The sequence below is a fragment of the Mchenga conophoros genome, linkage group LG15, assembly GCF_057382185.1.
Source record: "Mchenga conophoros isolate Kocher_MC1m ecotype Shallow Benthic linkage group LG15, M_conophoros_male_GT1.1, whole genome shotgun sequence".
Taxonomy (NCBI): Eukaryota; Metazoa; Chordata; class Actinopteri; order Cichliformes; family Cichlidae; genus Mchenga; species Mchenga conophoros.
Genome location: NC_140540.1, coordinates 26,732,932 through 26,760,567, shown reverse-complemented (window position 1 = coordinate 26,760,567; position 27,636 = coordinate 26,732,932). Strand labels below are relative to the sequence as shown.

The 27,636-nt window shown below is 43.9% G+C and overlaps 1 protein-coding gene across 2 annotated transcripts; it reads left to right on the top strand.

Annotated features, from left to right (window-relative positions):
• Positions 1-233: 233 nt before the first annotated feature.
• Positions 234-26,758, top strand: asap2b (ArfGAP with SH3 domain, ankyrin repeat and PH domain 2b). 2 transcript variants are annotated; one of them, XM_085245970.1, is made up of 29 exons: positions 234-363; positions 1,911-2,299; positions 8,673-8,745; positions 9,963-10,117; positions 10,240-10,314; positions 11,128-11,177; positions 11,501-11,630; positions 12,258-12,343; positions 12,481-12,556; positions 12,668-12,754; positions 13,092-13,195; positions 13,436-13,505; positions 15,273-15,363; positions 15,462-15,510; positions 15,586-15,752; positions 16,661-16,794; positions 17,218-17,312; positions 17,386-17,575; positions 17,789-17,874; positions 17,946-18,061; positions 18,712-18,779; positions 18,873-18,980; positions 19,068-19,302; positions 19,399-19,494; positions 21,495-21,762; positions 21,837-21,898; positions 25,519-25,583; positions 25,734-25,853; positions 26,017-26,758. In XM_085245970.1, the coding sequence occupies exons 2-29, from the start codon at positions 2,174-2,176 to the stop codon at positions 26,089-26,091; spliced, it is 3,057 nt and encodes a 1,018-aa protein (XP_085102096.1). In that variant the 5' UTR covers positions 234-363; positions 1,911-2,173; the 3' UTR covers positions 26,092-26,758. The 2 variants fall into 2 exon arrangements, with proteins under 2 accessions (XP_085102096.1, XP_085102097.1); XM_085245971.1 differs by lacking the exon at positions 234-363 and having other exon boundaries at positions 1,904-2,299.
• Positions 26,759-27,636: the final 878 nt, after the last annotated feature.

Here is a 27,636-nt window from a genome sequence, read left to right as displayed (position 1 = left end):
CACGTTTCCAGCTATCATGGTTGCTAGGCAACCTGGGCAGCGCTACGGAGGCTAGACCGTCCCATTTCACAAGCCTCGCACTTCCGGCCTTAGCGGTCTTTGAGTACACGGCCCTTGAGGACCGTTGAGGCTGCGTACTTTAAGGCTGCAGACCCTGAATTGGGATACAGCCCATGTGTACACCTAAGAGGCTGACATGCAGACCAACAATGCTGAATCTAGAACCTTCTCCCCGTGAACATGGAGCCAGATGTGTTTGACGCATCTCAAACACAACCTCACCTGAGTCAGAAACCACATCAGATGATCGAGTTCTACCATCTGTCCACTAGATGGAGATGACTGACAAAGATATCAGCACAGGTCTGAAAGCATGTGTGGATCTCACACAAATGCACACAGACAGTTTATTAGGCACATCTGTTCAACTGTATGTTAAAGCAAAAATGTAATTAGTCTGACATGGCAGCACCTCCTGGTTCAGGACCGCCTGCTGGAGTTCAGACTGAGGGATATTCCGGCTCAGAGCCTTTCTCTTCGTTTAACACGATCAGCACACAGACAGGATTTACCTCAGTGTGACAGGAAGGCTTTTATGCTTTCTGTTTGGTGAAGTCACCTGATTAAACACGTCACCTGTTCACGTCAGTGATGCCTGTTTGAGTTCATCACAGTGTAGACCAGGCTTGTAAAACATACAGCCCAGGGACCAGATTCTAAAAGTGTGAACAGAGATCTTCATAAGTTTTACAGCTATTCCTACTGATACAGATCAGTGCCCATTCATGCTACAGCAAAGTAACGAAGTTGTATCTATCCATCCATTATCTTCTGCTTTTCCTTGTCAGGGTCGGTGAGAGATGGGGGTACACTCTGAACAGCCTGAAGTTACAGATTTCTGTGATTTTACACTTTCACTTCTTAAAATAAGCAAAGAGTTGAGCTTTTCATTTTTTTTATTTAATCTCAGGGATTAAATGTGTAGTTAAACGTCTGTGCACTGGCAGAAAGAATGTTTCACCGGTCCGGCCCACATAAGATCAGAATGGGCTGGATGTGGCCCGTCGTGTAAAATGACACAAGTTTACGTATGGGGACCTCCAGAGCCTTTCCAACGGCTGCGGACCTGGAGGAAAGCAGTGTAGTGGAAACGACACACTCTTCACTAGTTAAAAGCTTTCTTCTTTGTGAATGAGCGATACATGTTTTTATTAAATATTTGAACATAATACTACACAAACTCTCGTATAAGATATAAAGTCAGATACATGTTTTGAAATGACGCATAGAGCAGCTACAAAAAAATGATGTACAAACAGAGCGCTGCGGTCAGCGAAAGTTTGGGTCCTTCGCTCCAGCTAGCGGTCAGCGCAGCGCGTGCCGTGTCCTGAGAGGGCCTTTAGACGTTTTTAGTAAGGCTGTGTGCTGGTGAGCCTCACAGCTTCCTCGTGTTGTTTCAGTGTCCCTGCTTTTATGGCGTGCGTGTGTTGGGGGATGTCTGAGTGCTCTAAATATTAATGGTAAATATAGTTCTCTGCAGCTAAGTGAGAACACTGCTGACCAAAGGGTTAAAAATAAAGGTGCATTATACTTTTCGGGTGTTCCTTTAACCGTGTCTCATTAACACCGTTTGTAAAAATTTAGAGGACTTCACACTTTAAACATCATATTGTTCCAGTCCCACCCTGATAGGACTGTGAAAATACTGTGTGAGTGTGTGTCTCTCTGTGTGTAGGTGTTTTGTCTGTGTGTGTGTGTGTGTGTGGGGGGGGGGGGGGGGGGGGGGGGGTATGTACCTGTGTGTAAGTGTGCGTGTTTGTGGTTTGCGGAAACAGCAGCAGGGTGGGAGCGCCCTTCTCTGTCCCCGCCCCCTCAGTGTCCCCGCCCCTCTCCGTGCGCTTCCTGCTCAGGTGAAGCAGCTGAGGGTGTTGGAATGTGTCGGTGCTGTCGGTGATTCGTGCTGCGGGACAAACATGGAGGTCGGACTTCTCCTCTTCCTCCTATGACTATGAGCAGCGACGCGTGCGGGAACAGCAGAGGATCTTGGCTGTGACGCTGCGGGCACTCTTGAGGCGTCCAGGTGTGGCTGCTCCACCTGCGGCTGCGCGATCACTGCTGCAGTTTTGACGGGATTTTTGCGCCCCCGGTCAGTTTGCGTCTGCCGGAGCTCACCATGCCGGAGCTGATCAGCGTCACGGAGTTCATCGACGAGACCAATGAAGACTACAAAGCTCCAACCACCTCCAACTTCACTACCCGGATGGGCCACTGCAGGAACGCGGTGGGAGCTCTTGAGGAGGTGAGGAAACAAGGACACACACACACACACACACGGTTGGAAGTCGGGGATTATAAGAGTTTAATAAGGTGGTAAAAAGGCTTCCACTGAGCCTCTCTGTAAATACCCGGAAAGTCCGGTTTGTTCCTTTTTTCATGAACGTGGTTTGTTTTCCCGTGTGTGGGATTGAAGAGGGTTTTAGTCACAGCCTGTTTTCACTGTTTGTGGACCTACAGTGTGAATAAACGGTGATTTCTACTGCTTTTCAAACTTTCCAAGCAACAGAGCGTCAAACGAATCTGTTTTATTCGAAAGAGGAACTGAGAGAAACACTTCCTTCTGTAGACATTTTGTAAGATTTAACAGCTTCTTTTTATTTTCTTTTTGCAACACGATGATGAAGCATATTTCTAAAACTGAAGAGATGAGGAAGCAGAAGTTAAAGGTCAAAGGTTTCAGGTGGGAGAATAAGATGGGGCTGAAGGCTTTCCCCACAGGGATGCCCTGGGAAAAAACAGGGCCGCCCTGGGAAAAAACAGGGCCGTGGGCACAGACATGTGAAAGGCCCCAAACTGCCCTCAAGCTCAGGAGGAAGTCGTCACTGGCTGTTTTTAGTCGTATTTAGAGAAAATATCTTAAAGTAAATTAACGTGATGATTGTACTGTAAACTCAATGATAATATTCATGAAAGGTTAAGGTAGTATTAGCGAAGCCACTCTTCCACTATCACCAACTCGGCTCAACTCGATTCACCTAGACTGGATCGTTTCGGTTGTTTTCCATTACAGTGGAGCACCACCTCAGTGTGGGTGAGATTGTCATCAGTGAAGGACAGTGAGGAGATTGTGGACCTGGTGCTAAACTGAGGTTAAATGTCTGCAGCACATCGTTGGACCATGTCGTTGGGTTTTGTGCAGTGTTTCACCCATATTGGAAAATAAAAAACAGACCTTCAATAGAAGCATATTTATGAGCAGCACATGAATGAAAAGTCTGACAGCCCCCAATTTTAAACAGAATTAAAAACACAAGTAATGATGATGCTGGCGCAGTTTAACGTGGAAGGGAATCTGTTTACACGCTGCAAAGAGGCAGAGCCATTACTGAGTTGGTGAGCTCAGGTTGAGTGGTAGAAAACGTGTTTCCAGCATCCACAGCAGCTGTTCCTATGATCAACATTTTTTTTCCTGTGACCACCATTAAAACCTTTACTGGGAAACAGCGAGCGGGAGTCCTTTGTCAAAGCAGCTAACACATTTTAACATGAAGAAAAGCAAATTCTGCAGCTGCTCCGCCCGCTCCTGTTTGTGTTACATGGAGAAAAATCTGCATAAGCCTCCAGAAGTTGTATTAAAATTTGCAGATGAACTGTTAACTTAGTCTGATACATGTTTAAATTATACAGCTAGCTGAAGGCTGACGTTCTATTTTACATGGAAGCGGTGTTACATGGTGTGTGTTATCTGGCTTCATGGATAGATAGAGTTGGGTGTCATTTGCATAGCAGTGAAAATGTATGCTATTCCTTCTGATAATACTGTCTAAGGGAAGCATGTATAATGTAAATAAAATTGGTCCTAGCACTGAACCCTGTGGAACTCCATGATTAACCTCAGCATGTGAAGAGGACTCTCCATTTACATGAACAAATTGGAGTCTATTAGATGGATATGATACAAACCACTGCAGTGCAGTACCTGTAATACCTACAGCATGTTCTAATCGCTCTGATAGGATATTATGGTCGACAGTATCGAACGCTGCACTAAGGTCTAGCAGGACAAGCACAGAGATGAGTCCACTGTCAGAGGCCATAAGAAGATCATTTGTAACCTTCACTAAAGCTGTTTCTGTGCTGTGATGAGCTCTGAAACCTGACTGAAACTCTTCAAATAAGCCATTCCTCTGCAGATGATCTGTTAGCTGTTTGACAACTACTCTTTCAAGAATGTTTGATATGAAAGGAAGGTTAGCGATTCGCCTATAATTAGCTAAGACCGCTAGGTCTAGAGATGGCCTTTTTAGTAAAGGTTTAACTACTGCCAGCTTGAAGGCCTGTGGTACATAGCTGATTAATGGAGGTGATTGACAAACATTGATTATGTTTGCTTACTAAAGGAGTTAGAAACTCCTCTATATCAAACATCTTGGCCGAGCATAAGAAAACACACGCTTAGGTCGTATTAGGTGTGCTCATTTAATTGTTTCACAAATCTGGCCATGTCTTTGAAAGCTGACCTCAGGGCAGGAAAAGCTTAGGCGTTAGTGATCACACTTTGTGCATACTGGCCTGAGACTGTTAATGGGACAGAAAGCTGTTCAGTGAGGACGTTGTTGTTGTTGTTGTTGTTGTTGTTGTTTTAATACATATATGCTCTTTTGTGGTCATGTTTTAGTTTTTTTTCTCTCTTTGAGTCTTTGATATCACGTTATAGTTGCCAGCAAGTCTTTCAGGACAGGAGTCCATTGGTTATTCATGGCTTCCTGTCAATAATGAAGGCATTAAATATTTTTTTCACAGGTTTCCTTGTTGATGGATAAATAGAACAGTGTGTCAGAGAGGTTATTTATTAATTTTTAGCATAAAGAGTCAAATGCTCTGAAAAGAAGAGACAACCTGGATCTTTTTTAGGGAGGTGATCACGTGATTCAGGGATGGATTAAACAATCTCTTATTTCACTTTGTGTGTTTTTGTGGGGACTTTTGTTTGGGTTCCACGATCTTTTTCTTTTTTTAATGGTTTCTAGTTTTTCAGATTCCTTCTGAGACTTTATTGGTTCTAAGGACAGTAAATATTTTTCCCCATCGTTGTAGAGGCCATCTGTTGTTGTTGAGGAGCTGTTGGATTACAGCTCAGAGCACAGAGTTGAACGCTGGTTCCTCTCAGCATAAAGTGAAGAAATCTATGTCCTTGCAGCGAATGCTTTAAAAGCACAACTGAAAACCTGACGTGAGGTCTGTAGAAATCGCAGGTCTGCTGATCATGTCCTCCTCCTCCTGTTGCATGCTGGGATGTTCCCACTCAGTAGACCCGAGGCGATGGTAGAGCCTCACTCCTCTGATCGAGTCTCGACATGATTCGCCTCACCTTGGTCCTCCTGCTGTCTCCGATCTTTGCTTTCCTCTCAGTTAAATCCCTCCATTCTCTCCTCTTTCCTTTGTCATCTTTCTTTGTCTCGTCCTCTTTCTCTCTCTCCTTTGGTCACTTTTAAAGCTCTTCTCTTCACGTTTGAAGCTCATCTCTGTTTCTGTTGTGTCTCAACTTGTCTGAAGTGATGTGAAAGGAATTAAAGTCTCCAATAAATCATCAGCTCCTCCCTCATCTTCAGACGGTAGAATAATTACAGTAAACACATGAAATCAGCATCAGTGTGCTGAATGGTAAAAACAGCAGATGAGTACTTTACACAGTCCCTGCTGGTCTGATCAGTGTTGTGCCCATTCAGGTTTCTTTATCTGCTTCATCTTCCACTCGTCACACTGATCTGCTCACCTGCGTTCACTAATGTAAAATGAGTGTTGTTGCACGTGTTAAAAGCAGCTGAGCAGAGCTGGTGTGCAGAGGCTGTGAAACTGAGGAAACCCTAAAAACAGGAAGCGTCTCGGCTGCTTCTACTGTCAGAAAACTGCTGTGAAATGTTCTGTTTTGATGATTGCCACTCTCCAAATCCACACTTTGGCTCGTGCCTCATCCTGTAGACCTGAGACCTCTGTTTGAATAAATATCACCACTACTGTGAGCTTTAGCAGCTCTACATTGTTGCCACTCGGTTACAGGAAAATTCATGATGATGATTACTTTTAGTCAATAACTGTAATCTCAATGATTTTACAGTCATTACATTAACAGTTTTACAGACTGTTTCTTTGAACTTCAGTGTAAAAACCGTGAGGGTGGTGGGGACATGCGACGTCCTGCAGACAGTTTTAGACACACGTTGGTGGACGTTTCTGACCTCACAAGACAAAGCAGCGCCCCTGCTCGCCTGCAGCCTCCAAGTCAGGATGTCTGCAGGTGGAGGTGGGGCGAAAAGAAGTCAGGGCACCAATAACCTCACCTGCCTTCAGACACCTGCATGCATGCTGAGAGTGATGAAGGCCAACTACCAGTCAGTTAGTTATGATTAGTCAATTGGGCATCTTCATCCATTAACATCCTCCTAGATGTTTGCCTGCAACCTCATAGTAGGTTCCAAAGTCCAAAGAGCTGCATGTTGGGATCACTGGTGATTCTAAACTGACCATGAGTGTGATGTAGATAAGGGGGGGGAAATGATGTACTTGATTTATAACACAGGGAAAAACCAGAGCTTTGTGCTGAAAATGAATTCAGTAGGTAACAGGGGTAATTACCATTAATTATCATTAAATATGAATCCTCTGACGTCAGCTTGAAACAGTCTGAAGGGGCTGCTGGTAAACTTTGATCAGACAGTTTGACTGACGTATCAGCAGAGGAAGTGATCCCCCTTTATCTTTGCTGACCAGGTCAATGATCTATGTGGTGTACAATCATGCACTAAGTTACTATATTTAACCTTTATGACCTCTTTACACCCTTGCAACACCCTTATTAGGGACATAATGAAAGCTCGTGGGTGGGCTGCTGTGACATGAGCCTGTTGGCGTTTGTACCAAGATTTCAACGCTGTCCTCAGAGACCTGCCCTGTGTGTTGTTTGTGTGTTTGCAGGCGTTTCATTGAGATTATTGCATCATTCATCCTGTAGGAACGGTGTTTTCTACGTTTAACACGTCCTGTAGCTCTTTTTCAGTGAGTGCTTTGGTGAATTTGCAGGTAAACTCTCACAAACACAAGAAGACCATGAATATTTATCTAGAAGGCCCTGCCAGGACCTCAGTGCTGTGAGACCATCAATCATCCACCGTACTGAGTTGAGCTGTTTCTGAGTTCTTTGTATTTGTGCTCGATCTGTTGTTTGGTCTTTGGCTGAGCTGAATGAAGTCGCTGCTCTACACCTGAGCTCACCTGTCGCCTCGCTGTGTTTCTGTGCAGAGATTTGAAATCGGCTCCGGTGTTTGATGAGTGGCTCATCTTGAACCAGTTTTTGGTCAAAGAATAACCAAGTGCATGTTTTTCTCTCTGAGTCATGGACCTGTGACTCAGAGCTGTAGACGCTTAGGTGAACCCCACAGATGAGGTCGGCAGGAAAACACCTGAAGGTCATGTGACTGAACCTCTGTGGTCTCATCAGTCATGCAAACTATGGTAAAGGCTTAGATCGCATGGCCTCTTCAGTCTCCCTCCCACAGCCTCGGGTTAGACACAAGCAGACTTCATGTTCCTGACTAACATGAAGCTAATGCTGTAGCTCGTGTTACCACTCAAAGGTTTAATTTAGGCTGCGTTTTAGCCTCAGGCTAACGAGGAGAGTTTCAGGAACTAGAAGACGTTAGCTTTCAGATCAGCTCTCCTGCAGGCACGCCGGCTTTACAGAATATGAGCTCCCTTTGGGTACGTCAAACAGGTGAAAGAATTCCTTCTGAAGCCCTAACCAGATTCCTGTGAATACAGTGGGCGTGGCTATGTCAGGTTCTGTGTGTTCGCCAGAGCTGATCGTGCCAATCAATACAATACTGATGATTCCATGTGATGTCCTGCAGATCACAGAAGCAGCGCTCTTATTTTAGGGACTAATGCACCAAACTGTACCGCTCAGATGAGGAGGGACACAGGAAACAGGAACAGCACAGAGAATCTGATCATTTTCAGAACATAAGATTCAGTTCATTACAGATGTATTAATATACAACAATGCACATCTCAAGGTGCTTTGTAAGATAAAGACCCTAAAATAATAAATATAATACTACAATAATACCCCCTGTGAGGAAGCACTTGGTGACAGGGGGGAGGAAGAACTTTCTTTTAACAGAACCAGGCTTATGTTTGGGGGAGGCAAAAGTTGATGCAACAGTAAAACACAAAAAGAACTGACTAAACTTTATGAAATGCTGCCAGCATTCTAAAGCCTTGAGAAGGTCAGTAGCTGTGGCCGCTGGGCGCTGTCCCTCAGCAGGCGTCCATTGAACTGCAAGAATAAAAAGATCTGCTTCAAAGGTCTGAATGAAACAGTTTCTGTGAGTGAGAGGTGTCTGCTAAAAAAAAAAAGCACCTTTAATAGCAGCACTGTTTTCATCAGTCTCTTATTAGATGTGTGATGTCTTGATAATAACTCTGCTTCGGGTAAAACATGCAGACTCTGCAGTCCGTCCACGCACGTCAGCTCAGGGTATGAAGGGTGACAGTCTGAGATGAACACCAGCAGTGGTGAACGGTTCATACTGACTATAAACACACTTTTTCTTTAACTTTGACGTGTAAGCATTAGAGGCATGGCTCCTAATCTGCGTGCTGTTTCTTCTCCTCAGGCTCTCGACTTGGACCGGTCCGTTCTCTACAAGATCAAGAAGTCGGTGAAGGCCATCAACTCGTCTGGTCTGGGTGAGAGATGCAGTTTCATGTCAGTCTGACCCAAAATAACAACGCTTGTCACCACAGTCTCACTTTGACTGTCACTTCCTGTTTGTGGTAGCACACTGCGCTCAGATACAAACTACCAAAATAAAAGCAGTTTTTTTTATTCAGGTCAGTGCGGGTGGGGTGGGTTCGTCAGCAGCCGCGTGCTGCTGGTGGGTCTCTGCTCGGGCCGGTGGAGTCTCACCTCCAAACATTCCTGTCATGCTTCCCCGTGTCCCGGCATGCTGAGGGATACGCCCACATCCACACTACAGTGCAAACAGAGGAAAGGCCGAGTCCTTCACACACTCAGCAAACACACAAGATCCGAACATTATTCAGCACTTCTGCAAAAACTGACAGGAAACGCATCATTCAGCAGTTTCACAGACAGAAGGCACTGCATGACCAGAAATATGTGGACAGCAGAGAGGTTCTGAAATATTTAGCTTCTCTCTGTGACCTGCAGGTTTATGTTGGAGGTAAATCTCCATGTATATACCAAAGATTCAGAGCGGCTCGGTGCCTCAGCTCGAGGGGAACAGGCCATTTTCTCTGCTAAAGAAATGCAGCGGGTACACACAGACATGTCCAACTGAAGCCCAATAAACACTTTTAAATCATCAGAATTATTTAAAGCTGAAAAATTATACGAAAAACTGTAAAAAATTAAGATTTTGTTTCTCTCCTTTTATTTTTCTACTTTTAATTTTTCGTATCAAAAGGGACTAAATTAAATTAACTAGAAATGTTTTTGGAAAAATCTTTTGTTGCAATATAAAATTCATTTAAATTAATTTAAATATAATTTCAATAAATTTACATTTATTTTAATACATTCACATTCATTATTTGTTTAAAATATTTAAAATAAATATTTATGTTTTAATTGTTTAGATTTGTTTATTTTAATTTGAGGTGTGTATTTTATTTCTGTTCATTTATATATCTCCAGTTTTTCTCAGTATTTAGTATCATATTTTTATTTATTCTCTTTGTCTCCTCTTATATTTATTGTTTTTAATTACTTTTTATTTTATTACTTTTTTATTCACACGTGTTTGTTGTCCTTGTTTTTTCCACATGGTGGAGTGGATGGTTTTTGTTTTCACACAGAGTTTAATCATTTTTGTTTTTGGAGTTAAATGAAAGATGATCCGAGCTGCAGTCCGCATTTATTTAAAGTGTTTTCTGTGTCGTAGCTCACGTGGAAAATGAGGAGCAGTACGTTCAGTCCATGCACAAGTTCGGGGAAAACTACCTGACCCGGGGTGACAGGGATGACGGCGATGTCGGCTCTGCCTTCATCAAGTTTGTCGTTTTCACCAGAGAGCTGACAGCCCTCTTCAAGAACCTGGTGAGGAACCAAAGTCAGCCTCAGAGAGTGAAACATCAGACATTTTATTGTGAAAAGTGTTAAATGTAGAAAGTGTGGTGTGTTTTGCGCATTTGTGCTGTGACACAACTTCCTGTTTGCAGCTGCAGAACATGAACAACATCATCACATTCCCTCTGGACAGTCTGCTGAAAGGAGACCTGAAAGGAGTGAAAGGGGTTGGTGTCACTTTCTTCTTCCTGCTGAAACAAACCCGCAGACACTCGCTCAGTTACACTTCACTTCCTGTTACTGTGGCTAAAAATGAATCATGTTTGGTTAGATGACATGTTGACTGTGTATTTACAATAATTACATCAGAACTGTAATCATTTTAAACACACAGCTTCAGATTTAACAAATAAAATCACGCTGGGGTCCCACATTAATGTCTAAATATCTTTGTACCACAGCAGCAAACCAGCCACTGTAAAATCCTCCGTTTCCTGTCATATGAAAAAACAAAAGCAGGAAATCGAAATAAAAGATCATTTTTTGTTTTTTCTGATTTATTCAATATTATTTTTCCTGCTTTATGCTCAGTTTGAATAATTTAAAAAAAAACTGCTTCTTGAATTATAAAATGTAGGCATGTTAGGTAAGGTGGCCCTGAGGTGCCAAATACAACATTTAATTTCTGCAAAACACTGAACAGTTTTTCTTGTAGTTGTGCGATGAGCATAACTTCCTGTTTGTAATGGTGGTGTCGTCCTGCAGGCTGTGGCTCGTGGCATAAAGACTAAATGGCTGAATTTAAAACACCTCTGTTGTGACACGGTCACCATTGTGTTTGTTTTTCTAATCTAACGCACATGCTATCATCTAGAAATATTTCCAGAGTGACTCAGAGGTTAGAGTCCTGTGTGTGTGTGTGTGTGTGTGTGTGTGTGTGTGTGTGTGTGTGTGTGTGTGTGTGTGTGTGTGTGTGTGTGTGTGTGTGTGTGCGCGCACGTTTATGAACTGTGACTGTGTGACGTCTGTTTTTCCTGCAGGATCTGAAGAAGCCGTTCGATAAGGCCTGGAAGGATTACGAGACCAAACTGTAAGAAGGGCTCATTATCAGCTGCTCTCACTGAAATGTTAAATCACGGAAACGAGAACACGTTAACCAGTCGACTCATTCAGCATTTAAATGAGAATGTTTGAATAAAGTTATCTTTATTGTTTCTGTCTCCACAGACTGATACATGCTCTTTTTTTCCTTTTTTCTCAAAAAAAGAAGAAAAGATAAAATATGATGATTGAAATCATGGCGTTTCTTGGCTTCTGTATTTTAGCATCTTTCTATTTTTTCTTCTCCTCAGTTTGTTGTTTTGATCACATTTTTTTGTGTTGAGATTTTAACATGACCTTTGACCTCTGCAGAGCGAAGATTGAGAAAGAGAAGAAAGAGAACGCCAAGATGCATGGCATGATTCGGACGGAGTTCAGCGGAGGAGAAATCGCAGAGGAGATGGAGAAGGAGAGACGAATGTTCCAGCTGCAGATGTGCGAGGTGAGGTCAGAGGTCACACAGGTGACCTGAATGCTAAAACAATCATCTCTATCCTCTGAGGTCAGACCGAGAGCAACGTTTGTTTTACTGCCTCGACCAGTCAGCGCAGATTTTATATGACGTGGAAGATTTGGTGGACAGAGGTCTGTGACGGATTCTTTTCAGAAGTTTTCCAGTTTGATGGTTTTCAGGGTTTGTAGCTTTTTTGGCTTCATCAGGCGCTGATCTTCAGCTCAGTCTGTGTTTCTCGTGGTTTTTTGTTGGTCATGAGTAGAGAAGGAGTGGAGGGTGAATTCTGTGGATATGCTGGTAAAGAGGTGACAGAAAAAAAGCCGTGAAAACGAGCTTCCTCTGAAGGCTGTCCAGGCTCGCTGTTAGAGACCCGATGAGGATCAGCTCAGAGTAAAGCCAGCCGAGATGGTACTGACCAGGATGCCTAAACAAGATGAGGTTTAAAGGCCAGGAGAAGACCCCGGGCAGACCCAGGAAATGCAGAGATGATCTCTCAGCGGTTTGGGAATGCCTCAGTGTCCTCCTAGAAGAGCTGGAGGAGGACAAGGAAGGACTGGTCATGCAGTAACGGTTATTTTCTTCAGTTTTTCTTGATTCTTTGGCTTTTCTCTGCAGTACCTGCTCAAAGTGAACGAGATCAAAGTGAAGAAAGGAGTAGACTTCCTCCAGAACCTCATCAAGTTTTACCATGCTCAGTGCAAGTATGTCCAAACGTGACCAACAGGTCCATGTATGAGTAAGGTGTTAAAGAAAAGATAATAAAGTGTGAATATTAAAACATTAATTTTGTTATTGATTCACTTTTTCCTTGGAGGTTCTCAGACGTTTTTTTCTTCAGTTTTTTCCAGGATGGACTGAAAGCTGTGGAGACTCTGAAACCGGCCGTAGAGAAACTGTCCACAGACCTGACAGCGGTGAGGACGCTTGTGTTCCCTGCAGGAGCATTAAAGCTCACAGCTCACTTACCGATCGCTCTGTGCGAACACAACAATGGGCTTAAAGTTAGAGTTTCTCTTCCTCTGCAGATCAAACAGACTCAGGACGGCGAGAGGAAGCAGCTGGCTCAGCTCCGAGACACCCTGAAGGCGGCACTGCAGTCCGATCAGAAAGAGGTAAAAAACATCAAACATGGTGTAACATCCATTTGACTGATGGCACAGACCGAAAACATGAACACAGTTAAAATGCAGGATAAACACGAGGGTAAAGAGTCACTAACATGCGCACAGCAGTTAGAACAAACATGGTCTGAACAGATGTCATGAGTCTGATGGTGAGCATAACCAGGTGAGCTCTGACAGGCTCACCTGTTACTGGAAAGGAAGTTGATTAACAAAGCTGTCCATCAAACAGAGGCTGCTCTGAGCTCTGAACTCTGTGTAGGGTCATAGTTCTCACGTCTTTCTGTCATAAGAGCTGCTTCACATAAAGTGTCTGATTTATTGACAGGACGCCCAGGCCAAACAGAACGCAGGTTACAGCCTCCATCAGTTGCAGGGTGACAAAGCCCACGGCAACGAGCGCTCTGGTTTCCTCTACAAGAAAAGTGAAGGGTGAGCGAACTCAGTGTCCCAGAATGCCATATGAATGTGACTGACATGCACATGCAGTTCCTGTGACGTCCAGCAGAGGCAGCATTTAGTCAGTCTACACAGACTCAATGTTAAATGTAACATATTTACAGATTTAACATGTTTTCCTCCTTCTGCACACGTGTGTTAGTGGTAGCTGCCTCAGTCACGACTCCACTCTATGACCTTTCACACTAAAAGCTTTGTCTCTCTCCTCGTCAGACTGAGGAAGGTGTGGCAGAAGAGAAAGTGCTCGGTGAAGAACGGCTTCCTGACCATCTGTCACGGGACGGTAAGGTCCTCTTCTCCCATTGGTCCATGACAAGCCCCCGCCCTCCAGCCTGCACTACTTGTCCAATCAGAAATCTCCTCATGAGTTTATCGTCTACATCAGGGGTAGACAACTCCAGGCCTCGATTGCCGGTGTCCTGCAGGTTTTAGATGTGTCCCTGTTCCAACACAGCTGATTCAAATTGCTAAATGACCTCCTCAACATCCCGTGAAGTTCTCCAGAGGGCTGGTAATGAACTAGTCATTTGATTCAGGTGTGTTGACCCAGGGTGATATCTAAAACCTGCAGGAACCGGCACTCGAGGCCTGGAGTTGCCTACTCCTGGTCTACATTAAGTGGGGTTAAATAGTACATTATCTATTTATTTATTTTTTTAGTTTCTTTTCTGCCTTCTGTTTTTTATTTTGAAGTTTGAGCAGTCAAATGGCCAATCAGGACTGAGCTAGCAGAACACAAAGAGCAGAAGGAAAATGATTAAAAGAAAAGGGTGGGAAAAGGATTTGATTTGAAATCTGAGGGCTGCTGGAGAGAAAGTTTCTAATTCTTCTTAACTGTTTCTCTTTAACTTTCAGCCTTTTGTTTCTCCTTGAGCTTGCTGAAAAGCAAATTCAAAGAAAAACAAACCTCATATCTACAGATTCACAGTAACACATATCTTCAGTTCTATTTAAGGTAAATTTCAAGATTAGACTCATGTTTCTGAGAACCGGGTTTCCAAGGTAACCTACACCTTCTTGATAGCTGTCGGTACATCCTTGGGTACATCCCTCCTTCAGAGTAATGTTCCTTCATGAAAGCATTCCTTCAGAGACACGTTTCTTCAGTGTAACATGTCCAGGATTACGCCAACCCTTCACAGCTGGTAGAAACCTTCCACATTTACCACTCAGACTCAAATGAAGACAGGTACTGCAGACAGAGTCCTCGCAGTGCTCCATCTGAGGTCAGCTCACCGAGTTCATCCGTCTTATGGTCCAATGTGCACTTATTCCCACTCCCATTCCCACTCCTTTCTGAGGATAGGTGAAGCGATATTGGAGGGTATTTCTAGTTTAGTATTTCTTTTTTCTTTTCTTTTCCTAAATTGCATTTTGTTTACATGATCAAAATGAATTGAACACAAAGATACAAACGTTGCGCATGATGATCAGCTCCAGCTCTGAAACCTGACTCTTGCCTTGCTTTGGGGAGTAGAACCGTCAGCTGCAGAAGATCCTCTGATATCAAAAATGTGAAGGAAAAACGTCATAAAACTTTAGTCTACCAGACTTAAAACGGGTCCATGGGCCCATAGTGGGTATGTATGGGTGAACTGTGGGGCCCGCATGGTACGCCCATTTAGGGAGGCAGGAGACAGTGGTGGAGGCAAGAGGAGGAAAGGAAAACCCTGTGGTTCATCAATAGTTTCCTTATGAATGAGACGTTTTGTGGCATGAAAAGCCAGAGGATCAAAAGTCATCAGGCTTCAGAAAACAGTAGAAAATGAGATTACAGAAAGTCACTGAGGTTAATCATCTCAGAACTTTAAATGATATGTGCAGATGTTTTGCAAGATGAGGGAAGGTTTTGAGTTGTGCAGCTTAAAGTCCTTACAGGTTCTTGCTGTGGGCTGAACCTAACTGGGATCCAACTATTGTCCATGTTATGGTATATAGCAGTACAGACTCTGTGACAGTTTCAGGATCTTTTCTCTGTAACACTGAATGTTTGATATCTGAGTGAGGTTCAGTCAGAGCTGAGCTCTCACCTCCTCTCGTTGTCTTGCAGCCAAACAAACCTCCAGCCAAGGTCAACCTGCTCACCTGCCAGGTGAAGAGGAACCCCGATGAGGAGAAGAAAAGCTTCGACCTGTTCTCCCGTATGCTGCAGACTTCCTGCTCACATGTTCCTCTGTATATATGTGTGTAAAGTCTAAACTCTGTCTCGTGCCCCCCCCCCCCCCCCCCCCCACCACAGATGACCGGACCTACCACTTCCAGGCCGAGGACGAGGCCGAGTGTCAGATGTAAGTACGAGCAGGCATGGCCTGAGCTGCCGGGCTTCGCGCTACTGCGAGCGCTTATGGTTTGGTGTTTTTTAGCTGGGTGTCGGTGCTGCAGAACAGCAAGGAGGAGGCGCTGAACAAGGCGTTCAAAGGAGACCAGGACGAGGGTGAGAACAACATCGTCCAGGAGCTGACCAAGTCCATTGTGGGAGAGGTGAAGAAGAGGACTGGAAACAACAGCTGCTGCGACTGTGGAGCTGCAGGTCAGAATTGTTCAGAAGTCTCTCTCAAACAAACACCACTCATGAAAGGAAACAAAATTCAAAGATTAAACACGGAAGTCCAGTCACTCACGGTCAGGTCAAAAAAGTAGTGACGCTTGAATGAGTCTTTCACCTTTCCATCTGGTTTGAGGGTCTGGACTTGGATGCGTTTCTTTCAGAGGATGCTGATTAGACTCACGGTGGTGGCCTTGACAGTCTTGTTTTAATTTTAAGGCTTCCTGCACATACGCAAAAACCAGTGACAGCTTAGTTCTACCGGCGTTCTAACCCCACTGACCTCTGCAGGACTGCTTGTGGAAAGCTCTGGGCCTTCAGGCAGTTTTTTTCCTTTGCGGTTGTTTTGTGTGGGGTTTTTTTGTTTTTGGCATTGAAGTTGTTTTATGCAACTTTTTTAGTTGGTCTGTTGCTTTAAACCTAGCTGATATTCTTGTAGATGATGGTTTTACTGAACTGCACTGTGAACACTTGATGTGGAACTTCATAGCACTTCTATTTCCTGTCATGGTTTACAGAAGTGAGAACACGTTAGTGTCATGAGAGAGGGCGCATCAACAGTCTCTCTAATAACACCACAAAACACGTTTTCATCTGTTCATCTCAGCACGTCCAAAGATTAGATTAATAACATACAGTTTTTTTTATCAATTATATATTCAACATTCACTATATTGCCAAAAGTATTCACTCAGCTTCCTCACGTGGACCTGTAGTCCAAACACATTTCTGCTCAGAGCTGCAGAAACTTCCCAGAATTCTTTTCCAGGTTTGTCTGTCAGCAGATTGTTAATTCATCTCATTCACTTTGTTGTTTCTTTAGTCTTGAAATTACATTTTGAGGATGTGAAGGCACCGTTTGTTGTTTCTGTGCCCCCACCCACCCTCTACAGATCCCTCCTGGCTGTCCACGAACCTCGGGGTGCTGATCTGTATTGAGTGCTCAGGGATCCACAGAGAAATGGGGGTCCACTACTCCAGGATCCAGAGTCTGGACCTGGACGTCCTGGGAACCTCTGAGCTGCTGGTGAGTCCACTTCACTGTCCCGACAGAAGGTCAGAGCATTCTGTTTGTCAGTTTGCGGTGACTCATTTCATCATGACTTTAATCTGTTAAATAAAATTAAAATATTTGCAGGAAAAAGCCAAAAAAGCAAAGCAAAAAACCCTCAGATTTTTACCATCCTGCAAGACTGTCTCCTGATTCGTTTAAAACTGTTTCTTTGAAATCTCTTAACCTCATTATATTCACCTGTGTGAAGACGTGAATGGAAGGGACATTCTGAATGTTTGCAAACCTTTTCTGGAATAATCAGGGAACCAGAACCCTTGCCGAGCATGTCAGTCGTCTTCAGCTGTGAAGAATCAGGAAGTGTGATCACGTGTCTAATCTTAGGAGCTACAGCCAGAACCGAACCAGAGTTGATGTTGGGCTTTTGTTGCCTTTTAGTTGGCGAATAATGTGGGAAACGCCAGCTTCAATGAGATCATGGAGGCAGATCTGTCAGCGCAGGAAGTGACCAAACCAACTCCAACCAGCGACATGTAGGTGACGGCATCAGGAGGTGAGTCTGAGCTGTAGTAGGATGTCGTAGTGACTCGTCCGTCTGGTTTGCAGGCAGATGAGGAAGGACTACATCACAGCGAAGTACACCGAGAAACGCTTCGCCCGGCGGAAGTGCACCGACGCCGCGTCCAGGCTGCGGGCTCTCTACGAGGCCATCAGGAACCGAGACATTCTGTCGCTTATCCAAGTCTACGCTGAGGGGGTGGACCTGATGGATGCCATCCCACAGCCCAACGAACATGTATGACCTCCTCATCTCTAACACGAGTTTGACGGACTGACTCATGCGTCTCTCTGTTGTGTCTTTGTGCTCATTTTGTGTCTGTTTTTACTAAGCTTTTACTCTTAAGCTCTGCTTTGTGTGTCCATTCAGTAACACGTAGACACAGCTCTGTGCAGGTGTCCGTTGTTGCTCTGCAGACTGACTGTGTGTGTGTGTGTGTGTGTGTGTCAGGAACCCGGGGAGACGGTGCTCCACCTGGCGGTCCGAATGGGCGACAGAAACTCGCTCCACATTGTCGACTTCCTCGGACAAAACAGGTGTGACTGTTCAATTAAATACCTGTTCTCCAGGTGTGTGTATGTGTGTAGTGACCGGGTCTGTGTTTCAGCGGTAACCTGGACAAGCAGACGACCAGAGGAAACACGGCGCTGCATTACTGCTGCCTAACCAACAACAGCGAGTGCCTGAAACTGCTGCTGAGGGGGAAAGCTTCAGTGTCCATCAGTAAGAACACACACACTTGCACATATATCAGAGCGTGCTGAATGCTGACGATGAGTGACAAGTGCTCATATCATTCATATGAGCATTACACACTCAAATGTTGCTTTTTATGATCTTTTACCATACGACTGGTCTGAAATCTGTCCAAACTTGAGGTTTTAAGATGTATTTATGCAGTGTGTGATTGTTCTAAACTTTATGACATCGTTGTAAAGTCGTTGGATGTCATTTTAGAAAAAAAAAAGAAAAAGTGTGTGGTACAGCTCTTTTCATGCCCTTTAATATGATATATCACTCGATAAGGTTTCTTGAAATGTTTTATAAGAGGAACTTTGACATGGGCGCTAATGATGAAGGTCAAGTTCAAATAACCAGCCAACCTGGCTCTAGTTTATTGTTGTGAGGTTTGAAGAAATAAAAGCAAGTTTCACAGCTGGTGTGACCCTCATCTGGGGCCGTTATTGTTTCTACCGTCACATAAAATTTAAATGATGTCTTGAGAACAAACAGAGCTGAGTACTTTGTCTTTTCAGGGGGAGAAAAACCTGCAGTAACACAAGAAAAGTGCAGATCTAATCATCTTTCCCTTTTGGAAACAATGTGCTGACATAATTCACCAAAAGTCTGAATGACTGAATTTGTGTCCACAGCTAACGATGCAGGAGAAACACCGCTGGACATTGCCAAACGTATGCGACACAAAGAGTGCGAAGAACTGGTGAGAATCCAAACACTTCCAGGCTGTTCAAAGTAAAGCAGTTCCTGTGCTGTCGAGTGTCTGTACCAATAAAGTTTGATTGATGTGTTCCAGCTGACTCAGGCTCAGACCGGAAAGTTTAACGTCCATGTTCACGTCGAGTATGAGTGGCGTCTGCAAAACGAAGACCTGGATGAGAGCGATGACGAGATGGAGGACAAGGTAGGCTGCTTTTCTGACGTCCTGCATTAAACTTTCTGTTGGCTTTAAGTGACCGTGTACTTCCTGTGTTTTCTGTGGGTCCTGCAGCCCATCCCACAGCGGCGGGAGGAGCGCCCGGTCAGCTGCTTTGTGCCTGGAAGTGGACCCGTGCAGCCCAACCTGGCGGCGCTGGCGTGGGATGTTGCCTCCCTGGCATTAGACAAGCAGCGGCCTGCGATCCCCAGCACCATTATTAGCAACGAGACTTACGGCACCATGCTGAATGTGAACCTGCCGCCCCCCGGCCCAACGCCCCCGCTTCCTCCCCGAGGACCCAGCAGAGGTCAGAGGGCGCCTGGGCTGAGATCAGCTCTGCTGTTCAGACCCTGTGAAGCTGTGAGGAAATAAAACTGATCTGATTCTGTCTTGTCACCATCAGGTACCAATAAAGGCACCTCCGTGGAATCAGTAGGCAGACAGCGGTCGTCCTCCGACCCCCCCAACCCTCAAACGCCGGAGAGGAACTCCAAGTACGGTGGGTGGACTTCCTGTCAGATCCACAGCGGAGGGTCTCGTTTGTGATGTTTTTCTTTGCGTCCGTCAGCTTTATTTGGCTTTGTTGCTTTATTTTCACGAAAAGAGCAGACAGTTCTGTCCTCTTTCTGAGGTATGAACCGGCTGTATGAGGCTTTCAATTCAATTCAAGTTCAGTTCAATTTAATCCAGTTCAGTTCAATTCAATGAATTTAAATTCAGTTCAATTCAATTTTAATTATACATGGCCAAATCAAAACAACAGTCGCCCCAAGGCGCTTAATATTGTAGGGTAGAAACCTAGATACATACGGAGAATACCCAACAATCATATGACCCCCTATGAGCAAGCACTTCGAGACAGTGGAAAGGAAAAAAAATCTCTTTTAACAGGAAGTAAGCTCTGGCAGAACCAGGCTCAGGGACAGGCGGCCATCTGCTGCGACCGGTTAGGGTGAGAGAAGGAAGACAAGATAAAAGACATGCTGTGAAAGAGAGCCAGAGATTGATAACAATTATGATTCATATGATTCATTCATGATTTATTCATGATGCAGAGAGGTCTATTAACACATAGTGAAGGAAGAAGAAGAAACACTCAGTGCATCATGGGAATCCCCCAGCAGCCTACACCTATTGCAGCATAACTAATGCTGGGCATACACTGTGCGACTTTTGGCCCATTTTGAGGCAATTTTTTTTTTTCAGTCGTGTGACCATTTTGGTGATCGGCCCGAGTTTCACCTTCATCGTGTGTCATGCGTCGTGTAGTATTGTGACAAAGTGGCTAGGACTGAATTCATTTACCATTTGTCACATGCATAAATTGTTATTTTGTGTTCTGTTATCTTATAGAACACAAAATAAGCACATGTAATCTTGGCTCTACATACTATCCCGGGTCTGTTTGTATTAGCATTGGTTATATTCATTTCATCTGTGCAAATGTTCTTAAAGCTAAGAACAATCTTTCATTTGTTTATATAGTTTGGTTATACTTACCATTGTGTGTTCCTTTGAGCAGGTCCTATGTGTAAAACAGGTATGTGGGAAGGGCTGCCCCAGTACTTCCTGATTTTATAGGTTATGATGTCATTGATCATGTCAATTGGGTGTAACCAAATGTTTCTTTTGTGTAAAATTGTTTATTTCATTTAAAATAACCTCATGAGTCAGATTAAGTGAAGAGATTGACTTTTCAAACTGTTTAATTGGGTGAATGAGTTTGTTAAGTGGAAAAATTATTTTTTTCCTGTTTCTGATGGTGGTTGTATGTCTGTGTGAATGAAAGACAGAGAGGAAGAGCGAGAGACAGATTTTGTTTTATAACCTTCATGTTAGGGATGCACAGTGTGAGCACTGAGGTCGCATCAGAGCATCAGGCCGCATAGTGTGAGACCCTGCATGGTGACCTACAAACTTCTAACCCCTGCAAGTCAATTGTACAGTTTGAGCAGAAGCTGATTAACGTGACTAAAAAAATCGCACAGTGTATGCCCAGCTTAAGGGAGGATTCAGGGCCACCTGATCCAGCCCTAACTATATGCTTTAGCAAAAAGGAATGTTTGAAGCCTAATCTTAAAAGTAGAGATAGTGTCTGTCTCCTGAATCCAAACTGGAAGCTGGTTCCACAGAAGAGGGGCCTGAAAATGGAAGAATCTGCATCCCATCTACTTTCAAATACTCTAGGAACAAGAAGTAAGCCTGCACTGCACGAGCAAAGTGCTCTAATGGGGTGATATGGTGCTACAAGGTCATTAAGATAAGATGGGATCTGATTATTTAAGACCTTGTATATGAGCTGGATTTTGAATTCTGTTCTGGATTTAACTGGGAGTCAGTGAAGTGAAGCCAATATAGGAGAAATATGCTCTCTCTTTCTGTTCCCTGTCAGTACTCTTGCTGCAGCATTTTGGATTGCTTTCAGGCTCTGACTGTGGAGGTGTGCCTGGAGCCACTGCTCAGGGCTTTCTTGACTCTTGTTCTGCCCTCTTCTCCCAGTGCTCTCACTGGTTCCTCCTCCTCCTCCTCCTCCTCCTCCTGGGCCCAGCAGGAGAACCGGCATGTTGGAGACCAAAGCCGCCACAGCCAAGACTGCCCCCCTCCCTCCTCTGCCTCCCCTGCCGACAGGACTACCTACAGCACCTCCAGTCCCGCCACCGCCCTGCATCCCACCTCCATCACCACCCCAGCATAAAGTTCCTCTCCTCCCACCCAGCCACCAACACAGAGGACCACCAGGATCCAAAGCCCCTGTCTCTCCTCCCGCGTACGTACTGGTCTGATTGAGCTGGGTCTGCTGGGAGGAAGCACACCAGTTTAATGTTGTTCTTATGATTACAGAGCAGCGAGGGTTCCTCCTCCTCCTCAGAGACCTGCAGGCACGATTCCGTTGGAAAAACAAGGTACACGCACACACACACATGAGCACACACACTAAAATATCCACAATCAGTAACATGAAAATATTTGAATTTCACTCAGGCTGCAGCACCGCCTTCTTGGATGTTAGTACAGTAACTCACAGCAGCATATTATTGGTCGTAAGATGTCATTAAAAATGCTCTAAAAGGCTCCAGCAGCACAAACATGGTGCAGACATCCAGTTCAGGTGAAGCTAGCAGACAGCTAGCAGCTACAGGCACCTGTGTCAAACTTTAAGCCTGAATATGATGTAAGCAGGTGTGTTATAAAAACATAACTGCTGTTAAAAGGCTGAAACTTTTGTGCTTTGACAAGGGACTGTTAATAGAGCTCTGTGGAACACCACGACCTGCAAGAACACACTCACATGATCTCTGATGTCACTCATTCAAGGAAAGCTGTGATTATGGTGTACAATACATCAGTGAAATACCCCCGTCATGGTTTAATGAGGTCAGGTGCTCATTAAACCTCAACACTGGATGTTTCTCTGTGTGAAACTTAAGGGTATCTTTGCAGTTTCGTGCCATGTCAGATATTCTGGTGCTTTACTGCAGTGGTTCCCACCCCTTGGGTCTGTGAGTGGTTTGGTACCAGGCCATGAGAGTTGAGGCTCGAGTGTGAAATTCGTGGTTTTCAGGGGTTTTATTGTTTTTTAGCGTTAACTCTGTTTCCCTGGGTCTTTTCCCATGTGATAACATAAGATAACATAACCTTTATTAGTCCCACACATGGGAAATTTGTTTTGTTACAGCAGAAAGTGGATAGTGCAAAGTTGCATAGAAAAACACTGGAATAGGATAAAAATAAGATACTGTACACAATAGAATAAAATAAAATACAAATGCAATATACATCTGACAGCAGTGTGGAGGAAAGACCTGCGAAATCGCTCTGTCCTACACTGTGGAGCTGCTCAGTGCTGTCAGAGTCTCCTGCATGGGGTGAGAGATGTTGTCCACCAGGGATGACAGCTTAGCCACCATTCTCCTGTCACTCACCACCTCCACTGGGTCCAGCGGGCATCCTAGAACAGAGCTGGCCCTCCGGATCAGCCTGTTCAGTCTCTTCCTGAACCAGCAGAGATGCTGCCACCCCAGCAGACCACACCGTAAAAGATGGCTGAGGCCACCACAGAGTCATAGAAGGTCTTCAGGAATAGGCCCTTCACTCCAAAAGACCTGAGTCTCCGCCGCAGGTACAGCCTGCTCTGCCCTTTTCTGTAGAGGGTGTCTGAATTATGAGTCCAGTCCAGTTTATTGTTCAGATGAACACCAAGGTACCTGTAGCTGTCCACAGTCTCAATGTCCATGCATCGAATGTTTAGTGGTTGCAGTGGAGGATGTTTGTGCCTGCTGAAGTCTACCACCAGCTCCTTGGTTTTACTAGTGTTCATCTGGAGGTAGTTCTGCTGGACCCAGTCCACAAAGTCGTGGGTCAGTTCTCTGTACTCCCTGTCGTCCCCATCACTGTGGCCAACTATTGCCAAGTCGTCAGAGAACTTCTGAAGGAAGCACTGGGTGGAGTTGTGGGAGAAGTTGTTTTGTTGAAGCTGGTTCTCCATCTTCTGCCTGTAGCTGAACTTCCCTTTCCTTATCAGTCCTCCAGCTCTCTCTGCAAGGCCCTCCTCTTCTGCTCGAGGACGGTTAATCCAAGGTTTGTTGTTGGAGAAACAGCGCACAGTCCTGCTGGGTGCAACGTTATCCACACAGAAGTTGATATAGTCCGTAATGCATGTCACAAGGCTGTCAATGTCCTCTCTGTGGTCGTCACAGATCACCTCCCACACAGTAGACTCAAAACAGTCCTTAAGAGCCTCCTCGCTCTCCTCTGACCATCTCTGCACTGTTCGGGCAGCTGGTAGCTTCCTGCACAATAAGGGCTCATACACAGGTTGTGATGAGATCTGCCCAGGGGAGGGAGAGGTGATGAACTGTATGCCTCTTCTGCATTGGTGTACAGTAAGTCCAGTGTTTTATTGTCTCTGGTTGGGCGTGTCACATACTGGGTGAAGGTGGACAGTGTGGAGTTCAGTGAGACATGATTAAAGTCCCCTGATATTAGGAGAAGTGATTGCGTTTGCAGTCTGCTGACTACAGAGTGGAGAGAGTCACTGGCTGCATCCGCGTTGGCCGAGGGGGGGGACATGCGCTGTTATCGTGATAACATGCGAGATTTCCCGGGGGAGCTAGTACGGACGCATGCTAACGGCTAGAGGAATTTCAATACACAGCAGTATATTCACAGTTTAAACCAGATATTTACATACACTTTATGGAAAACACAAGAACATTTTTTACTGTTAAACATCAATTTAGAGTAAACTTGTTTTGGATAAATAAATATTGAAAGATCTTTTGAATTAGTTAAATGTCGGAATAAGAGAGAGAGCTGTCATTTTATTATCACTTTCATCAAATTTAGGAGTGCATATACACTAAGTTTATTGTTAATTAATAAGAAAACTGCAGACGATTCCATTCTGAGCTGAAGAAGCTTCTGATAGGTTCGTAGAGTCCATGTGAGTAAATTGGTGACACACCTGTGGATGCATATAAGGCAAAACACAGAGCCTGTTTCTTTGAAATGGGAAAATCAAGAGATGTCAACCAAAACACCAGGAACAGAACTGTGGAGCTCCATAAGTGTGGCTCAGTTTTGAATACAATTTGGTGCCATTTACAATTAAGAAAACAGATAGTTTCTCTCTTTACTCTTAAAGTTAACAAATATGTTTTTATATTTATCAATCTAAAAAAAATAAACATTTAGTCTGATTTGATGTTACAATTAAAAAAGTGTTTTTATCTGAAGAGTATGTAAATATCTGGTTTCCACTGTATGTTTGATGATGTTGATGTTTGCCGTGATTGTCAGCACAAAGAGGGAGAGAGAGGAACAGAGAGGGAGAGAGAGCAGGTGAGACACACATGTTAGTCAAATGGTTGTTTGCCAAAAGTATCACCGTATCATAGGTCCTCATGTATCTCGTACCTAGTGTTTCTTTTTAGGTTTACTATTTTTCAAATTCTACATTTATTAAGTTATGCAGGCTTGTTTGCACAACAAGGCTAAATAATTATATAAACTTTTCTCAATCTAAATATTGTACTTTGGTAGAATTAAAAAATAAGTGTAGTGCAGGTCTATGATGATTTTTAGTGCTACTATCATCTAGTTCTGATTCTGGTTCTGTCTTGGTTAAGTCCTCAGTAGTCCTGATTTTGAACTGTTGTGTCCTGTTTTAATTCCGGATCAGTTCTGGGTCTGGTTGATTTGGGGTTTAGTCCTCGTGTCTTGATGCAGCCCTGATTTTGTTCTGCCTTGCTGCTTAATTAAAAAACTAGTTTAAGGTGTCCTGCATATGTGATATATATTTTTCCCTATATGAAGTCATTCCTTTTTTTAACAAAACTCAAAACAGAGCCTATTAATCTTTCAGTCATTTCTACCCCCCCCCAATCCCACATGCATACTACCCTTTAGGCCTAAGCCCCGGGTGTATCAAATGTCTGCCTCCGCCTCTGGTTCAAACAAAGGTGAAGTTACAGAAGAGAAACTTTTTTCTGAAGTCTGTGGGGGCTTTATCTCTCTTTGGCAGGTCGTCCGATCGTGTCCCCTCATAATCCGTCTCCTCCACCCCGCAAACCCAGAACTACATTTTCTGTAAGTCCTCAAACACACCACCTCATTTATTTCTGCACACAGACACAGTCATCATCACAAGTCCAGCATGTAACACAGCTTTACTGCTAAATGTGTGCGTGCGTGCGTGCGTGCGTGCGTGCGTGCGTGTGTGTGTGTGTGTGTGTGTAGAAGCAGAGGCCTCAGAGGGTGAGGGCCATCTACAACTGTGCAGCGGACAGTCCAGACGAGCTGACGTTCAGCGAGGGAGAGCTGATCGTGGTGGACGGCGAGGAGGACAGCGAGTGGTGGGTGAGTGAGAAACGCCTCCAGCACAGGAAACGCATCATCAGCACAACTTCATTCACTTCACAACATTTATTACAGCATGTGTGTGCGTTTAGATGAAAACCCACCTGAAGAACAATCCTGACCCGTTGTCCAGGTTGTGATTTAACCACTGTCTGCGTTTCAGATCGGTCACATCGAAAGCGATCCGACCAGGCGGGGAGTGTTTCCTCGCACCTTTGTTCACTTCCTGTCGGAGTGATTCGTGCCTCCAACTGTGGTCAGACTGAGGGCACATCTGGATCCTCCTGTGGACCTGAGAGGAGAGTCCGACATCCAAAGAGATCTGATTGGGGTCTCGATCTTCACTCATGCTCTTCCTCAAAAGCTGTCGGCCTGAGTTTGAAATGTTCTAAAAGCTATGCAGCGGACACAAAAAGGGCAGACCAGACCAAAAGTATGTGAACAGTGTTCTTCAGTGATACGTTTACACACAGCAGAGCTACGTTAGTACAGCGCCTCCACAGACAGAGAACAGGAACTACAGCTGAACACAGTTACAGTAAAATCCTTCACTGCCTTAAAAAAACGCGACGAAACAACAGCTTTGTTTTTTTCTGCTTCCTGTTACAAAACCAGCTTCATTTATAGAAATAATCAGTTTACTATGAAAGGACTTCATCTTCACTCTGTCAGGATGACCGCACCGGCACAGCGTCCACATACTTTTGGCAGATGTGATGTACATTTCTGTGGTTCTGCTGCTGGGATCTAGCTGTGTTACATCAGGAACATTCAGCTTGTTTGTAAAAGCTTCAGGATGAAATGATTTTTATTATTTTAAGATCAAACATGTAATCTGAGCAGAAAATCTGAGTGTCCTTTAAATTTTAATGTATTTTCGACTTATTAAAATCATCATAAGTGTACCTGTGAGAGTCTGTCCTGTTTTTCTTTCCCAGCACTCACTTTTTCACTCTCATTTATTTCCCACAAGTTTTGTCAGTGGCACAGATTTGTTTAGACGCTTCACTGCTTCAGTTTTTATTTACATTATTATTTTACATGTTTCTGTGAGTCAGTGAAGAGCAGTCTGAAGCATTTCATAAGTTGGAAGACAAATAATTGGCAAAAAAATCAAATGTAAAGAAATGGTCAAACTCTGCGATCACTTAAAATATTTCAGTTTACTCTCATATGAGTGTTACCTAAAACAATGACATATGTTCAGTTTTATGTGAGCGGAGCCTTTTCATTTTCTACATACTTGGAAAATCATCAGTTTGGACTTTCAGACCAGCTGGAATTACAGATAATCAGGCAGACATACCTGTGTACTAACAGGACATCGCTAATTACACCGACCATCTTAACCACACCACACTGTGGTCAGAGCAGGAATTACAGCCATACGGAACAGAACAACTACTGATGATCTGTGAAGGATCTAGGGCTGAAACTCATCAGAAACATACACTCTAAAAACTATTGTTTAAGCTCAACAAAAAGATTAACGCAACAGTTTCCATTACTCTTTTTGAGTTATGATAACTTATGTTGAAATTAGATTGAACCAACAAACTATATTGAGTTACGGGAATTTAATTATCCTCCATAATCAAAGGTGATTTTAATTACCATTTACGTAATATTTGGTAGCTTAAAAATCATTTCAAATAATGTGGAAAAAGTAATTGGAGGAACATAATTTTTATGAGTAAACAACTTAAAAATATGTTTTTAAGTGTTATGTAATTAATTACAGCAATTACAAAAACAATTTTTTAAAGTTCATTATTTAAAATAT

What these genes read in the sequence shown, in the direction of transcription:
- asap2b (XM_085245970.1), top strand. Translation starts at nt 2,174, where the DNA reads ATGCCGGAGCTGATCAGCGTCACGGAGTTCATCGACGAGACCAATGAA. An exon ending in TCCCACAGCCCAACGAACAT is followed by an intron (nt 17,576 to 17,788) that starts GTATGACCTCCT and finishes TGTGTGTGTCAG; the next exon opens with GAACCCGGGGAGACGGTGCT. An exon ending in TCCCCGAGGACCCAGCAGAG is followed by an intron (nt 19,303 to 19,398) that starts GTCAGAGGGCGC and finishes TGTCACCATCAG; the next exon opens with GTACCAATAAAGGCACCTCC.